The 18,647-nt window shown below is 41.4% G+C and overlaps 1 protein-coding gene across 1 annotated transcript in view; it reads left to right on the top strand.

Moving 5' to 3' along the window:
- Positions 1–394: 394 nt before the first annotated feature.
- si:dkey-40c11.2 (drebrin) overlaps positions 395–18,647 on the top strand; it is a 201,626-nt gene continuing 183,373 nt past the window's right edge. Inside the window, exon 1 of the mRNA XM_039759084.1 lies at positions 395–758. Within this exon, the coding sequence (XP_039615018.1) occupies positions 673–758 (86 nt within the window). The 5' untranslated portion in view covers positions 395–672. The remainder of the gene's footprint in view (positions 759–18,647) is intronic.

Here is an 18,647-nt window from a genome sequence, read left to right on the forward strand (position 1 = left end):
TATTGGATTAAATCGGCTTTAAAATTAAGAGTTTAGTAAAAGTTTGTGTCGAAGAGGAAATGTGCGCTGTGGCACGTATTTCCTTGCTTACACGTAAATGTGACTGCTCTCGTAATTAATTTGTGCAATCAGTTTTCTAAATGCTGCTTTTGTATGGACTTTTTGGTGATTCAAAGTGATATTAAAACTGATAAAACCACATTTGCGCCATATCCTATGTGTTTTAAAGCGATGCCTCTGCTCCGATAAGCACATCGAGTTTGTTTAGCTGGCGCTGGACTGAAGTGTTGGTGTCATCTCTCTTGACGCAACCCCTCGAAAGCACCTCACCCGGTCGATCGTGAATCGTCCGCTATCTCACCACTGGACTGGTTGGCCCGGGTAACAGCACGTCTCCGAGCGGGCGCTCTCTCCTGAGCAACTCGGGCTGGTTGGGGTGTGCGGCCCCGCGGAGCTCAGCCCTCTTTCGGGAGGCGTGGTTCTGGCTGCTGTTTCGCTCCCGCTGGACTGATTTTTTTCCTGTTGCATTCCGACACACAACTTCGCAGCAGTCAGCTTGTTGACTTTTCAGATTTGCCGAAGAGCGAGGTTCTTTTAGCGGGACTGCTGAAAACGGGCTTTTACTAAACAAGACAGCGATAACTAGCTGAAGAAGAAAAAAAGCCTGTCACCATGCCCGCGATTGACCTGGACACTTACAGCCTGTCGTTAATAACAGCTAAAGAAGACATACAGAACCCCAGGTCCTCTACCAACTGGTAAGTGCATCGGAACCATCCCACCTCGTTCGAGAAGCACCATACGTTTGACAAAGGTCTGTCCGACTCCTCTGGGGTGCTCGCTGACACTTTTCGTGTCATCTCGTACCAGTTATCGCGATAGAATGGGCACAAGGCGGGCCGGTCTAGACTGGTGCCTGCTGCACGGGGGTCCAGTCTGAAGTGACATTGGTAGCCCTTGGGAATTGACGGCTGCAGTTTGAAAGAAAAAAAGTCGATGTTTGTGTGTACTTTGTTCCTAAGTCAGTGGCTAATCTGCCGAGAACAAAGTTTATTGACTTTGCTAATCAAATACGAAAGCTGGTAATATTGGCTATTAGTTGTGTGCACACTATCCGTTCATCTGGTTTTAAATGAACGGAATGTCATTACGCCAGTGGGGCTCTTGCCTGTAAGGCTACACGCAGCCATCTAGGCTGATTATTAGAACTTGTGTCACCTCCGTCGTAATAGTGTGCCGTGATCTCTAATGTGTCTTTCTGCTCATTGGGGGTCTTTAAAAAAGTTTTCATCATTGCACAGTTATACATCCTAATGAGCAGAGATGCCTGTACACACTGCAGAGATACAGTATATGATTAAGTGCTCTCATGTACAACCGTTGTAAAACTATCCATAGAGGTTTTGTGCCACAAAGACTCGATGTGTCATAGCGATGTAGTGTTGTAAAATGTAGCGGCACGGTTAAGTTGTACACCGCACCAATAAGATCTCTAACACAGGCATTTAAAGTAGTGATGCCCATAACACTTATTTCTTGCTCAGCTATATAACCATGTGGCCTGTATGTACTGTACTGCAAATGTTCAACTTGTCGATCTCTAACACAGCTTTGTAATATTGGCGCTCCTTTGGATAACAATGACAGCACACCTCCAGAATGTAGTCTTTGCAGCAGCTCCACGTTTCTTATGTGGAGTGATCTCTAGTTTAGCCAATTTCAGTGATCTCCTTCGCAGTTGTACTACACAGTGATGTGTAGCACAGTGATACACTGTAGTGATCTATATAGCCCTGTCACACTTGCACTCTCCTGAAATCTTTAGCCTTGCTGTACAACATGATCTGCACCCCATGTTTTCTAGGGTAGTGATACAAAACAGTAATCTTCACAGATGTACAACATAACATTTCAAAATCAACAGTAATTTCAAAAAGAGTTATTAAACACAGTGCAGTCCAGCACAGCAGCATAATAGGCCGCAATCCAGTCCACATTCTCTGGTGATGCCCAACACAGTTGTGTTCTGTTGTGATCATGATCTCCAGCTCAGTCTTACAAAACAATGGCAGGTTGCACAACTGTGTAAATATTAATTTTCTAGCTATGTACCGGATTCATGTGACAATGCCATGGTCTTGCTTTTTGATTTTTAGCAGACCGTGCAATGCATTTGACATCATCATTTTCTGCTTAGGAATAACACACTTTAATAAGTTTTATCAATACAGTCTTCAGTGACATACATTACATAATGTAGTTTAACATTCTCAGACCTGTATAATCTAATTCAGGGCTGCTCATGGCTGGAAACTGTCCAGGCAGAACTGGGTGTAAAGCAAGAACAAACCATGGGCAGGGCACTAGTCCATTTCATGGTCTGTACTCAAACATATGCTGAACCTATCTATCCTGCACATATTTAGGATAAAGGAGTAGAACCCCTGCAGGTATGGGGAGGACTTGCAAACTCCTCATGTACAGCAGTTGAGATCTGTTGAGAAACCTAATACTCCGAAGCTGTGAAATAACAGTTTTCACTAGAATTTCATACTAAAGACTTTGCTCAGAGGTATTTTTCTTCCAAGCACTTTTCACTTCCTTTTAACCAATGCACATCCAAGGCAACTACTTTTCTTAGGTTCCCCCACCACAAACTGAGCAGTGACTCTGAGCCCACTTTACATACTGGTGACGCAGTGCAATGCATCATTGGCTCTGTGGTGTGACTTTGCTAGAACATTTTGCTGCAGGTTCCTCATCAGTTATCACTGCATTAGTATATAAAGGCAGTGCACTGTGGCCGACTCAGTATAATTAAGAAGGCTTCTGGGATTAGGGAAAAATAAATAATGGTTTAGGAAATATTGTGTCATTATCCCAGTGCCTGCAAGTCTGACTGCAAGTGTGTGAGGGTGGAGGTGTGGTCCATGTTTGCCTCAGCCTGGACTAATATTCTTAATGATATTCTGTACTGTGAGTGAGTCCTGGCCAAGTGAACCGCAGTACCTTCTAGGCCGTAATGCTGGAAGAGGCAATTTGAACAAAATGGGGAAGAAATCTCCACAATAGCAGAGCTGAAAGAACCTGCTGTGCACATAATATGCTTAGTTCGGGCTTATTTTTGTTCTGGCCTTTAGCACACTGTATAAATATAAATATAAATATACTTCACTTACTTCTGTGTTGCACATCCTGTGTTTCACAGCAGATTTGCCGCTTATTAAAAAGCACAGTAAAAAAACAAAAACAAAAAGGAATAAAATAAATTGATATGTGTCCCAGCTTGGGCAATGTGGTGGTGAAGCAGACAGCTTTGCTCCTTTAAAGCTGCTATTTGGTTTTTATCTGGTGACTGGCATATGTCAGGATAGCTGTGTGCCATGGAATCGGCTGGCATCTCATCTTACTTTGTACCTTGCCAGTTGATGGATATGTCATGTTTTCACCAGGGCAGTGAAGAATGCTTGGCCTTCAAAGACAGTTTATACACAGATCTGTGGACACAGGACACTCACTCAATTTTGTGAATGTGACTAGTGATCTAGTCCTTTAAATCTGGTCATTTAAGCTCATCTCACAAGTGACATGGTATACATCATGTTCTGTATCCACATTTTTAGAAGTGTGCAGACCTGTAGATGCAGCATACCTAGTTTGCTACAGCATGCAGTTGTTTCTCTCAGATATAGATATAGTGGCGTGTGCCAGTGCTTTAAATGCAGGACAATACAAGAAGCCACCACACACTGAGCGACATGACAGACTTTTAAATGCAGGGTAATGTGGCCGGCCTGAGGCAGCAACAGAGCAGTATGCTGGATCTGCAAACAGTGCATTACGGTAGGGCATCATATACAGTATAGATCAATAAAGTACACCTACAGATAAAAAAACTGTGAATCTGGGCTGCAATTGGAAAGAAATGTGATAAACCTACAAATTATGAGCAGTATGCCAAGCTTGTAAGGACCAAGCAATCTGGGAGAATTGGAAGTAGCCTCTAACCACAGACTATGGCAGGCCCACAAATACACAGCAATATGTCGGCAGTAAATAAACAGCAGTACTGCAGACTTGCAAATAAAGAGTGAAAAATTGGCCATGCAAATTCCAAACGATGTGACAGGATTGCACATAACAAGCAGAGTACCAAGCCTACAAATTAGGAGCAATTTGGCAGATTTGCAAAAGCTGAGTAATATAGCAGGCCTGTAAAACCAGACCAGTGTGACATTCCTCCAAAGAAAGCTGCCAAACAGGCCCACAAGTTGAGAGAAATGCAGTAGATCTTCAGTCATGGTGTACATTAGCTGAACTGGCCTGTCAATATCTCATAAGTTCTAGTAGGCCCACAAACACAGATCAGTGCCTTGACATGCAAACACGCAGTAATACTCACATATTCTTTTAGATTGTTACTCTCCATATAGTAGATGTGATACATTACACTGGGCTTAATAACTTTCATCAGCATTTCAAGAATCTAAGGTGTGGAACTGGCCCTGGACACAGACAGACGGACATCGTTTGTTCCACCCAACACACGTTTATTCACACAAACTATTTACAATATTTACAAAGTCTAGTGCACAAACCCAGTGCCTCCAGCACCGATTCCCCAAAAGTCTGGGCCTTTCACAAAGTCCCAAGTGCCTTCCTTCTGGCCGCCTCCAGTCCTCTCTCCAGCTCCGTCCTCTTCCTCCCGACTTCCGCTGTCGACGGTTGGGAGGCGGCCCCTTTTATAGCACCCCGGATGGGCTCCAGCTGCTTCCTGGCATTCCTCCGCGGACACACCCCGCGGACACACCCCGCGGAACTGCCGGCTGCACACCCGTAAGCCCTCCGGGTGTCTCCAGTCTTCTTCCCCCAGCACTTCCGGGTGTGGCGGAAGTGCTGGGCTCCAGGGTTCTTTAGGCTCCGGGGCGCCGCCTGGCGGTGGCCATGGGCCCCTACAGGTTGGGCTTCCAAGCCCCCTACCCGAGGCCACCAAAAACCAGGGCGGTTGCCCTCTCGTGGTCGGTAGGAGGCACCAGCCCTCCTCCAGTCCTCCCGGGTGTCCTGGCTGGGCTCCACCCTCAGCCGCATGCCACAAAGGGTTAGACTTGCATTTTAAGTTTTTAGTTCAGTTTTTCTTGGTTTTGTTTATTATTCATTTATTGTGTACTATCCCTATCAAATAGTTTATTATGCAATGTCTGTGTTCAAGGATTTGTTCCTCTGTGTTTCCTTGTACTTTATGGGTGAAGCCCTAAGAGGTTGGGCCTCCCTGATGTCACAGCTGCAGGATCACCCTCAGCCTTTATCTTCCTCAGCTGAGTGCAGATCCTTCAGTGCTCTGTTGGTTCTTTCGAGTGCATTTATAACAAGCATTGGATTTTCCAGTTTATTGGGATTTTGTTTCTTTTCTTGGTTTTTCATATCTGAATTTGTGTATTGGGACTTGAACTTGCTTACCTACTATCTACGTACAAAAGGAAGTTTAGACCACTCATTTTTGTCATTTGGGTTCTTTTATGAAATGTTTTGAAAATGTTATGATTAAAAAATTATCATTTATAAGAATTCTGTTCTGGGATTTGTCCCTTCTAGCCCTAACCCTTCAGGAGGCTCCACAACCTCTTTGCTTTAAATCATAACAGTTGATCCTTAAACAACAAAGTATAGTGCTTCTCTGTGCTGTGCCATTTTACATTCGCACCTACTGTGAAAGCCACATCTGTCTGTTTGCAACATTTTCCAGTAGACAAATCTTGCTTATTTTTCAAGGATATTTGTTAGGACACTTCAGTTTTCATTTATATATCTTGAATACAGCATTATGCACAGATTTAAAACATTTCAAAATCTCTCAATGAGAAGCATTTGTGAATCTGTGAAGTTGTTTATCTTAAAACTGAAAAACATTTGGATACAAATTAGTTTACTATTTCAGTTTTACCTTGAGAATGGTTGCTTCAACCTGCATATTTTTATTTTTACTGTTTTGCCTCTATTGAGGGAAGAACACTGAAATATCAACAGTTTTACATGCCGAAGCATGGACATCTCACTGCAGGACTGGGATGGTGCAGGGTCATATGTAGATGGGGATTGATTATAAAATGTAAGGTAGTTATGACATTGGTATGAAACCTTGTGGTTGTGATCGATGACCAGCTATCCTTCAGGCACCATGATGCTATGGTCTCTTAGTCTTGCAGATTCACTTTGTACAATATCCATAAGATCAGGCTGCATCTGACAGAATATGCAGCAAAAATCCTGGTCGAGATGTTGTTATTGTCACATCTGTACTACTAAAACTCTCTGCTAGCAGAAGCACTGACATGTACCACTAAACCACTGCAGATGATTCACAATGCAGTGGCATGTGTGACGTTCAACCAGCCCAGACAGGCAAATGTTTTTACCTCTTTTCTGATCACTATGTTGGCTTTCTGTAGTGGCATGTATTACGTTCAAATCATTGATGCTTGCCTACAGAGCAGTCAATGGATCAGCACATGTATTTATGGAGATACTTCTCGAACACGCATGTTTGCTACTTAGCGGTGTCTAGTGATGCTACATTTGTGCGGTATCAAATCTTAGTCCAGAATCTTTTCATGTGTATCTCCTGGATGATTGAACAAGCTGCCCACCTCCATTTAAAATTCTAACTCCCTCAATGTGATTAACAAGCATTTGAAAACTCTCTTGTTTGGTGAATTTGTGTCTAATTGATACTTGCTGCAAGATTTTGTAACCTGGAAATTGTAACTTGTACTTTGTTCTGAGCTCTTCACTAGTGGTGATCAATTATGCAAACTTGTCCTGTAACCGTTGCTCCCAAACAGTCCTCCAGATTGCCATTTACTCAATTATATACTATATCTCTTTTGTAAGCTGCTTTGGGTAAAAGCTTCTGCTAAACAAGTAAATGTAAATGTTATGTAAAATACAATAGATGTATATTTATTTTTTCATTTTGGTAGTAATATGTTTTCTAAATGGTAGTAATGATATTGTTTATGGGTTGCGCAGTGGTAGCGCTGCTGCCTCGCAGTTAGGAGACCCGGGTTCGCTTCCCGGGTCCTCCCTGCGTGGAGTTTGCATGTTCTCCCCGTGTCTGCGTGGGTTTCCTCCTCGGTTGAAAAATGGATGGATATTGTTTGTTTATTCATCACCGTACAAGGTAAGCACTAAAATGCAGGGGTAGGTCTTGTTATATGCTAACAGTCCGACTTCTACTTCTGCCCCCATCCTGCTGTTGTGAACTAGAAAGTTCTTCCAAACAAAGTCCCAAAAACTGTTGCAAAAAACCCACAAGTGGAAGGGTCCATCAAGCTTTGGCTTTTGTAACAAAAACTACAAATGAAAGATCACTATGAAATGAAACCTTTATTGTACAAAAAATGCTCTGTAGCAAAAGAAGCTCCAAGGAGCACAAAAGGCACAGAAGAAGTAGCCTTGAAAAACAGGCGATCCAATGGCAAACAAGTCTGAAACACTAAATTACCAGAGAAAGGTCAAAAACAGAGCAAATAAGTCTAAAATTCACACAGCTATAATCAAATGAGAACTCACCATGACCTAGAATGCACACATAACATACTTAAATGAAATGTTTGTTCTCTCAGCTTTTATTGGGTTGAGGGCAGTTCCTTGATGAAGATGGAGAATTGGTCCCAGCTCTTGGGGAACCACCCACAAAATACAGTGAACACAGTAGCGTGGACACATAGAAATTAAATAATGCACAAAACTAAAATACAGTCAACACCAAATAATATAAACAATCAACATAAACAATACAACACAAGCAAATGAATCAAATATGAGCAAAAAAGACATAAAAATGAAATTTGAACACCGACTAGGAGAAGAACCCTGGTTGAAACATAAGACCCATGCTCAACTCTGTGGCGTCTTGTGCAAACTTCAGTTGCAGCATCTCAACTTCTTCTTCTCCTTGAAATCAAAGAAGTCAAATGGCATGATGCTCATGTCTGTAAAAGTAAAAAATAAAAGATGCTTAACTTATGTGGAAATGTGTGAAAGATGCACTTGTGACACTTTATGCCACACTGACTAAACATGTACTCTGTATTTCTGCTACACTAAAAACACAACCTCATGGCTTCAGTTTCTAAAGATTATAATGATTCAATATTTCCCTAATACTTTAAATTATTGGCAAAGTACTACAATGATCCATCATCTATTATGTTCGGATGCATCCAACAACTTTCGGTTAATACTTCAGTACAGATTTTAAATCTCTGTCAGATTCTTGTTTGAAATATTTTATGTTCAAGAAATTTGAACTACATCCTCCATATACAACTAACAACAGCACATGGTTCATTTCACTTTAGCTGGACTCTGCTGCCTATGGAAGCATTTTTATCCAGATGATATTATAAAGTGGCATTAAAATATATATTTTGTATACTACTAATACATGTAATTACATTTTATTTATACTATTATTTTTGAATATATCTTACTGTTACAAAAATATGTAATAAACAAGTTGAGATAGCAAACTCTTTGATGAATCTAAAAATGCTCCAACTTTCAGACCAACTAAAAAGTCTCTAAAATACCAAATTGTATGCCATGAATACATTTTCTTACTTGTTAATACTGTATGCGGAAATATAAACATTATTTCCAATCATCTTCTGGTTTAGCTGACATGATTTTATGCATTTGCCTTTATGGAGACTGGCCCGGACACAGACAGGCAGACATCGTTTGAATCACCACGTACGTTTATTTACACTATGTACAATACAATAAAGTGAAGCACACATGACCCCAGTACTCCCCCAAAGACCAGTCCTCACAATGACTCTCTTACTTCGTGTCGCTTCCACTCCTCCCCTTATTGACTTCGTCCTCTGCACTCCCGACTCCAGCCATCGAATGGAGGGAGGCAGCCCCTTTTATACACACCCGGACGTGCTCCATGTGCCTCCCGATTGGCTTCCGCCAGCACTCCCAAGTGTGGCGGAAGTACCAGCTGCGCACCTGGAAGCACTTCGGGTATCCCTGGTCTTCTTCCCCCCAGCACTTCCAGGTGTGGTGGAAGTGCTGAGGGCCAAAGCTCCTCAGGCATTGGGGCGCCCGATGGTGGTGACCTCGGGTCCCTATAGGGTTAAGCTTCTAAGCTCTGTTCCCGTGGTCCCCAAAGCCACCAGGGTGGTCGTCCCCTCGCCCCCCAGCCTCTTGCCACACCGTGTATTACTTGCACCAGAAGGTGTTGTGATGGCCCAATGGCTAGTACTGTTCATTTAAAATTTTAGAGTCTTGATTTTGATTCCTGGCTTCAGCATTGTCTGTGTATGGAATTATCATGTTATTTTAGTGTCTGTGTGGGTATGTCTCATGGCAATACAGGGTTATTCCCACATCCCATACATATGTGAGTTAATTGGCCTAAATTTTAAATTGACTTCGACTGTGTCAGTATGAGAGTGACCTATGATGGACTTGCACCCTATCTGGGGTTGGTTCCCATTCAAGACTGAGTGGCTCTGAAGGTGGATGCATAGTAACATTAGTTCTGGTACTGTAGAGGAGTGTGACAGGTTTAGAAGCACACCTTTATACTTTTAGTAATGTGTAACACAAGAAGGCCCTGTCCTCCTTCCTCTGATTGCCCAAGTGAACGTATTAACTGATGTGGGATAGGTAGTCCTTTGTCATATTTTTCAACATTTAAGAGAAGCTCAGGGTTTAATTCTGCCATGCTCATCTGATGTATATTGACAAGGCATCCTGCAGAATGCCTTGGAATTTACAGGTATTAACAATGACAGAGTTGTTCAAGAATTTAGTGTAGTTTAGGCAGAGCTCTGGCATGTGTAACTGAGAAGGTTGGACCCCAGCCATAATATGGAAGCTGTGGGGGTGAATCCAATATGTCATTAACACTAGAATTACCAGAGCCTACGAAAAAACTTGTAATTCCGTCCCACCTTAAACTGCTTCTTAAATCCCTTCACACCTCTCCGCCAGCGTCCTTTGTCTTCTAAATGTGCTGATAAAGAGAAGCTTGGAGCAGCCGGCTATTCCATCCCCCCACCAATTTAGAACATGCACGAACTTCAGCTTGATTGAGTATCTGGGAGTGAAGTGGAGTTTTAGAGTGGAAATAATAGATCGTTGTTTGGAACACACGCATTTCATGTCTGTTCTGTTTCTACAGTAATCTGTGTCAACACATTGTTAAAACAGAAACGTTTTTTATATTCTAGTAGTAGATGACAAAATGTAGGCATAAACTATATAGTGTATGAAGCCTGAAGTCCAAATAGCAAAGAAACATTTTCACAAGAATAACACAATTGCACTTTTATTCAAAAATATAACTGCAGAAACAAAAAGCCGCCTTAACGTGCAACATTGACAGCAGTTTATTGTAACTGCCTCCGTGGTTCAATAGAATCAGCCCCCGCTTGGGAATCAAGAGGTCACGAGTTCGATCCTGTGCCCCTCCGTTTTGAGAAGTAAACTGCTCATTGTCTTAATGTTTTAGAATAAAAGCATACATTTGATTTCAGTCTGTAACAGCCGGTGCAATTTATGATCCTTGTAAAGGTTAGCTTTTTTTTTAATTCACTTTTCATTCTCTCAGTCGCGTTCAGAATCAATCCATACAAACCCATCTGACACGGCTGTTTTCACTAAAGACGTGCTATAGCTCTGCAGTGTACCACGATGCATACTAACGCCCCGGTTCTGACACACAAGCGCTGGCGAAGCTGCCTTCTTCGTATCTCACCGTCACTTGCTTTTCTTTTTATTCAGTTTTATTGAGTGTTCCTGCCAGTCCCCGCATGTTGCTGTATGCTGTTTCTTTTGTACTCCAGGACATGCAGAGGAAAGAATGGTAAAGAGCAGTAACCGGCTATGTGCAATAATCAGACACTCCCCATCTGCCCGTGTCGTTCAAACACAGGAACATATATTGGTGTAAAAGTATAACAAAAGTGCACTTTTATTCAAGTGCACTTTTTCCATCGCCTTTTCCTGTAAGAAGCAATGTACACACTTCTCTCTATGCTGTGGTTTCTATTACACACCTGAAAGAAAGAGACAATACATGTGAAAATATCCAGCATACAGCAACATGCGGGGACTGGCAGGAACACTCAATAAAACTTAATAAAAAGAAAATCAAGTGACGGTGAGATACGAAGAAGGCAGCTTCGTCAGCGTCTGTGTGTCAGAACCGGGTGGGGGGGCGTTAGTATGCATCGTGGTACAACGCAGAGCTATAGCGCGTCTGTATTCTGTTTCTTTTGTACTCCAGGGCATGCAGAGGAGAGAATGGTAAAGAGCAGTAAGTTCGGCGCTATATGCAATCATCAGACACTCACCATCTGCCCGTTGTTTTGTTATACTTTTCAATACTTTTATACTGCTCAAACGGGCATGCTCAAAAATACCGTGTAATGCCACGAAAAGTGCACGCAGACACTTCATTTCGCAAAACAAAACAAGTGCACTTTTATTCAAGACTACCTGTATAACCGAAGAAAAAAGAAAGCAAGTTACAGTAGGCGATTGATACGGCAGCTTGCATTGTGCAATGCTAAGAAGTGCTGATTTTCATTCTGTGCTATATAAAATCATCACATTCAAATATTAACAGTTCCCACACACCCAAGGACCATCCTTCCTACATTTACGACACGTGTACTTGTTGCCGTGTACACACCTCTCTGTGCTATGGTTCCTATTACACTGAATGAGCACCTGACACTGTACTTTCTTCCCTGGGGAAGGTCCCGCATCAGAGAATTTCCAGTTCCTGCATAAATTCACACCCGATCTGACGCTGTTCGTTTTCAAATAATAACAACAACAACAACAACAACATTTATTTATATAGCACATTTTCATACAAACAGTAGCTCAAAGTGCTTTACATATTAAAGAATAGAAAAATGAAAGACACAATTATAAAACAAAATAAATCAACATTAACATCGAATAAGAGTAAGGTTCAATGGCCAGGGGACAGAAAAACAAAAAACTCCAGGCGGCTGGAGAAAAAATAAAATCTGTAGGGATTCCAGACCATGAGACCGCCCAGTCACCTCTGGGCATTCTACCTAACATAAATGAAACAGTCCTCTTTGGATTTAGGATTCTCACGGAAGGGCTTGATGATGATGATGGTCACGTAGACTTCTGCCTTTTAATCCGTCCATCATTGTTGGAGCATCATGAAGCTTTGAGTAGGTGGTGGTGGCGCAGGAAAAAGAAACAGAAAAGAGAGTAGGGGTCAGTAGCGATTTTAGAGCCACCATGAATAGTTATTTTGAGGAGATTGAACATATAGAGTATCAGGATTAAGTTAAATTACGATTAAAATGAAGTTATAAAAAGGCCATGTTAAAGTAATGTGTTTTCAGCAGTGTTTTAAAGTGCTCTACTGTATCAGCCTGGCGAATTCCTATTGGCAGGCTATTCCAGATTTTAGGTGCATAGCAGCAGAAGGCCGCCTCACCACTTCTTTTAAGTTTTGTTCTTGGAATTCTAAGGAGACACTCATTTGAGGATCTGAGGTTACGATTTGGAATATAAGGTGTCAGACATTCCGATATATAAGATGGGGCGAGATTATTTAAGGCTTTATAAACCATAAGCAGAATTTTAAAGTCAATCCTGAATGACACAGGTAACCAGTGTAGTGACATTAAAACTGGAGAAATGTGTTCGATTTTCTTTTCCTAGTTAGGATTCTAGCAGCTGCATTCTGCACTAGTTGCTAGCGATGTTATATCTATTTTGGGTAGTCCTGAGAGGAGTGCATTACAGTAATCTAGTCGACTGAAAACAAGCGCGTGAACTAATTTCTCAGCATCTTTCAGTGATATAAGAGGTCTAACTTTACTTATGTTTCTTAAGTGAAAAAATGCTGTCCTAATGATCTGATTAATATGTGATTTAAAATTCAGATTACAGTCAACAATCACCCCTAAGCTTTTTACCTCCGTCTTGACTTTTAATCCTAATGTATCCAGTTTATTTCTAATAGCCTCATTGTATCCATTATTGCTGATCACTAAAATTTCAGTTTTCTCTTTATTTAACTTGAGAAAATTACTATTCATCCATTCTGAGATACTAGTCAGACATTCTGTTAGTGAATCAATAGAATCAGGGTCATCAGGTGCTATTGATAAGTACAGCTGTGTGTCATCAGCATAGCTGTGGTAGCTCACGTTGTGCCCTGAGATAATCTGACCTAACGGAAGCATGTAGATTGAGAATAACAGCGGACCCAGGATAGAGCCTTGTGGAACACCATATTGGATATCATGTGTCTTGAGTTGTAATTCCCACAACTAACAAAAATTTTCTCCCTGTCAGGTAGGATTCAAACCAATTTAAGACTGCCAGAGGCCCACCCATTGACTAAGGCGATTTCTAAGAATGTTGTGATCAATGGTGTCAAATGCAGCACTCAGATCTAAGAGGATGAGAACAGATAAATGGCCTCTGTCTGCATTTACCCGCAAGTCATTTACTACTTTAACGAGTGCAGTTTCTGTGCTGTGATTTGTTCTAAAACCCGACTGAAATTTATCAAGAATAGCATGTTTATTGAGGTGGTCATTTAACTGCATAATGACTGCCTTCTCCAGAACTTTACTTAAGAAAGGCAGGTTAGAGATGGGTCTAAAATTTTCAAGAGCTGAGGGGTCGAGATTATGTTTCTTAAGTAGGGGTTTAACTACAGCAGTCTTAAGACAGTCTGGGAAGACCCCAGTATCTAGTGACAAATTTACTATGTCAGAACATTATCAATTAGCGCCTGATACTTCTTTGAAAAACCTTGTTGGTATTGGGTCAAGGGCGAGGTGGAGGTTTTAATTGAGAGATTATTTTTTTAAATCAGGTAAATCTATCCTAGTGAAAGAGTTTAATTTGTTTATAACAGGATGCTGGGGTTTAGGAGGATCCTTAGTGTTGGGGAGATATACTATGTTATTTCTAATATCATTAATTTTTTGATTGAAAAATACAGCGACAGCCTCACAGGTTTCACTGGAAGCACTTAGGAGGCATTCCTTTGAGCTACCTGGGTTTAGTAGGCGATCAATTGTTGAAAATAAGACTCTGGGATTACTAGCATTGTTATTTATAATCTTGGAGAAATAGCAGCGTCTCTCAAGACGGACAGTGTTATTGTACAGTAATCCCTCCTCGATCGCGGGGGTTGCGTTCCAGACCCCCCCGCGATAGGTGAAAATCCGCGAAGTAGAAACCATATGTTTGTATGGTTATTTTTATATATTTTAAGCCCTTATAAACTCTCCCACACTGTTAACATTATTAGAGCCCTCTAGACATGAAATAACACCCTTTAGTCAAATGTTTAAACTGTGCTCCATTACAAGACAGAGATGACAGTTCTTTCTCACAATTAAAAGAAAGCAAACATATCTTATCTTTAAAGGAGCGCCGTCAGGAGCAGAAAATGTCAGAGAGAGAGAGCTCGCAAAGAAAAGCAAACAATCAAAAAATCAATACATGCTTTTAAGTATACAGAAGCACCGCGATAAAGCGGCATTTTGTAGAAGAGCGTCCGTGTACTCTGTGCAAACAGCCTCTCTGCTCACACCCCCTCCGTCAGGCAGAGAGAGTGAGAAAGATAGAGAGAAGCAAACAAGCGCCACGCGGGAAGCATATCTTATAGCATTGAGGAGTTTTAGTTAATATGTAATACGTGCTCTGATTGGGTAGCTTTTAAGCCAACCGCCAATAGCATCCCTTGTATGAAATCAACTGGGCAATCAAACTGAGGAAGCATGTAACCTAAATTAAAAGACCCATTGTCCGCAGAAAGCGTGAACCAGCTTAAAAATCCATGATATATATTTAGATGTGCTTACATTTAAAATCCGTAGATAGAGTGAAACCGCGAAAGTCAAAGCGCGATATAGCAAGGGATTACTGTATTCTGTTATCTTGACTTTTAATATTTCGTGGTGGATAGTAAGTTTACTCTTCCTCCATTGACGCTCAGCTCTACGGCATGTTCTCTTTAAATCAGACACTCTTTGGGTCTTCCATGGTATAGCAATGCTAGAAGATTTTTTCACTGTCTTTTCAGGTGCAACTATGTCAACAGCAGCTCTCACTTTAGTATTAAATCTTTCCACCTTACTATTTACATTGTCCTCGCTATTATAGCTGGCACTATAAACGGACTGATTGCTTAAAATGTTTGTAAGTTTTAAAGCTGCTGCCGAATCAAAGAAGCGTTTTTTAACAATATGCTTCTCATGAGTGTTTTTATCATTATTTCTATATTAAAAGTAGAAGAAAATGGTCTGATACACCAATATCAATGATCTGTTTTATATCAACTTTCAGTCCTTTAGTAATCACTAAGTCTAACGTATGACCTGCTTTATGTGTAGGCTGATTTATGAGTTGTCTCAAATCAAAAGAATCCAGGAGGTTCATAAATTCTTTTACTTTTAGATCACACTGATTATCTATATGAAAATTAAAGTCGCCAACTATTAGGAGTGTGTCATAGTTAGTAATTAAAATTGACATTAAGTCAGAGAATTCCTCAAAAAACGACGTTATATTTAGGAGGTCTATACACGGATAGTACTAGAACTTGAGAATCTCCATGGATAACAACGGCGAGATACTCAAAGGACTTGAACTTACCAAAACTGACATCTTTACATTTTAATCGGCTCGAGTAAATGTTAGCCAATCCGCCCCCCCTTTTTCCCTGGCGGTTTGCACGAGTAAAACTGTAATCCGGAGGCAGATTCGATTAAAACTGCGCGCATCTGAACAAGCCATGTTTCATTTAGTGCAATAAGATCTATTTTTTTATCACTAATAAGATCGTTGATAAAAAACGTTTTGTTAGTTAAAGCTCTAACATTTAATAGTGCCATATTTAATGTTTCGAGGTGCAGAGATGAGTACTATGTGCGTTATTATTATTTGGAATAGGAACTAAATTATTTTATTAGCGCGCTCTGTGTGCATTTTTGTTTAATCTGTGATCTGTTTTATAGTTTTAATACATTGTTCCTCTAAAATAGTGATTTTAATTAGATTATTGGAGTTTATGCCGTATTTCCTAGGTTTTCTACGTGCATTGAGATTGCTTATTACAGTATTAATGGTGTGCACTTTAACGGAAGACTCTATTAAACATTCATCATGTCCTGGCACAGCAGTATTATTTCGGAAGGGGTTAAGAGCAGAGATAGATAGTCAAGAAAAACGAATTACCTTGATATGTTTTCGGAGAGGACCGGCGCGAAACTGTTCGGATGCAGGCCATCAGCTTGAAGAGACGCGCCTTTCCAAAAAGATTCCAATTGTTGATGAAGCCGACATCCTTCTTCTTGCAGAAACCCTGTAGCCAGTTGTTCAACCCTAGCAGGCGACTGTAGTACTCGTTGGATCGTCTGATGAGAGGTAGTGGACCCGAAGCGAAGATCTTTGCCGATGGGGTCCTCTCCTTCGTGTCTTTAATCAAAGCTGCGAAGTCAGCCTTCAGGATTTCTGATTGTCGGTGCCTTATATCGTTTACGCCGGCATGCAAGACGATTGCTCCAACTGTCCTCTCCTTGTGTTTCTCGTAGACTGCTGGCGCGCATTTCATTACATCTCGGACACGAGCACCGGGAAAACAAGAAACAAACGATTTTGCATTAGGGCATGCGACATTAAGGTTTCTAACGATAGAATCACCTACCACTAATACATCACCAGGTGCTGAAGGCGAAATGGGGACGCGGAGAGGGTCAAACCGGTTCTGAGATAAAATGCTCGCCTGTGCCGATGGAGGTGCTCTGGCCTTGAACCCCCGCCTGCATAGCTGAAATCCACCGAGGTCAGCAGCGGCGTCGCTCCTACGAGGCGCGGGGTGAGGTCGGCTCAACACGGGGTTGATGTTACTCTGATTACAGATGGCGAGGACGGTTTTTCCAACAGCCGGGCCTTCAGATTTCTCAGGTATTTCCGTCGGGACAGGAGTTTCTGAATCTGTTCATCAAGTGCTTGGAGTTCCTCAAGTACGATTTCAACGCGAGTTACCCCACTGTCGGCCATTTTCTGCTTCGTGCCCTAGGAGAAATGAGAGAGAGAGAGAGGTTAGCCACATGTCATATATACACAAATAATATTGCATTAGTGCGATTATATTTTCACATATATTGTCTTTTTCTTTCAGGTGTGTAATAGAAACCACAGCATAGAGAGAAGTGTGTACATTGCTTCTTACAGGAAAAGGTGATGGAAAAAGTGCACTTGAATAAAAGTGCACTTTTGTTATACTTTTACACCAACATATGTTCCTGTGTTTGAACAACACGGGCAGATGGGGAGTGTCTGATGATTGCATATAGCGCCGAAGTTACTGCTCTTTACCATTCTTTCCTCTGCATGTCCTGGAGTACAAAAGAAACAGCATACAACAACATGCGGGTACTGGCAGGAACACTCAATAAAACTGAATAAAAAGAAAAGCAAGTGACGGTGAGATACGAAGAAGGCAGCTTTGCCAGCATTTGTGTGTCAGAACCCGGTTTAGGGGGCAGCGTTAGTATGCATCGTGGTACACTGCAGAGCTATAGCGCGTCTTTAGTGAAAACAGCCGTGTCAGATGGGGTTGTATGGATTGATTCTGAACGCGACTGAGAGAATGAAAAGTGAATTCAAAAAAAAGCTAACCTTTACAAGGATCATAAATTGCACCGGCTGTTACAGACTGAAATCAAATGTATGCTTTTATTCTAAAACAGTAAGACAATGAGCAGTTTACTTCTCAAAACAGAGGGGCGCAGGATCAAACTCGTGACCTCTTGATTCCCAAGCGGGGGCTAAGTCTATTGAACCACGGAGGCAGTTACAATAAACTGCTGTCAATGTTGCATGTTAAGGCGGCTTTTTGTTTCTGCAGTTATATTTTTGAATAAAAGCGCAATTGTGTTATTCTTGTGAAAATATTTCTTTGCTATTTGGACTTCAGGCTTCATACATTATATAGTTTATGCCTACATTTTGTCATCTACTACTAGAATATAAAAACGTTTCTGTTTTAACAATGTGTTGACACAGATTACTGTAGAAACGGAACAGACATGAAATGCGTGTGTTCCAAACAACGATCTATTATTTCCACTCTAAAACTCCACTTCACTCCCAGATACTCAATCAAGGCATGAGCTGAGAGAAGTTCGTGCACGTTCTAAATTGGTGGGGGGATGGAATAGCCGGCTGCTCCAAGCTTCTCTTTATCAGCACATTTAAAAGACAAAGGGTGCTGGCGGAGAGGTGTGAAGGGATTTAAGAAGCGATTTAAGGTGGGACGGAATTACGAGTTTTTTTGTAGGCTCTGGTAATTCTAGTGTTAAATGTAGGTTAGGGTGGTGGCAGCTAATTCATTTGTCTTTGCAGAGCTCTACAATAGCAGTTGGTTTGTAAGAAAACTCTCTTGAGTTTTATATCTGCTGTTTTCTGTGCAAATGGCAGGATGGAACAGTGATTAACACTGCAGTCAAAGAGCCTAAGGAACCTGGGTTCAATGCTTAGTCTATTAACCATATTTGATGGGTTTGCATGTTCTCTGCATTGCCACCTGCCTGTCCTCCCTTATC

This window comes from Polypterus senegalus, chromosome 7 (genome assembly GCF_016835505.1).
Source record: "Polypterus senegalus isolate Bchr_013 chromosome 7, ASM1683550v1, whole genome shotgun sequence".
In the NCBI taxonomy this organism is placed as follows: domain Eukaryota; kingdom Metazoa; phylum Chordata; class Cladistia; order Polypteriformes; family Polypteridae; genus Polypterus; species Polypterus senegalus.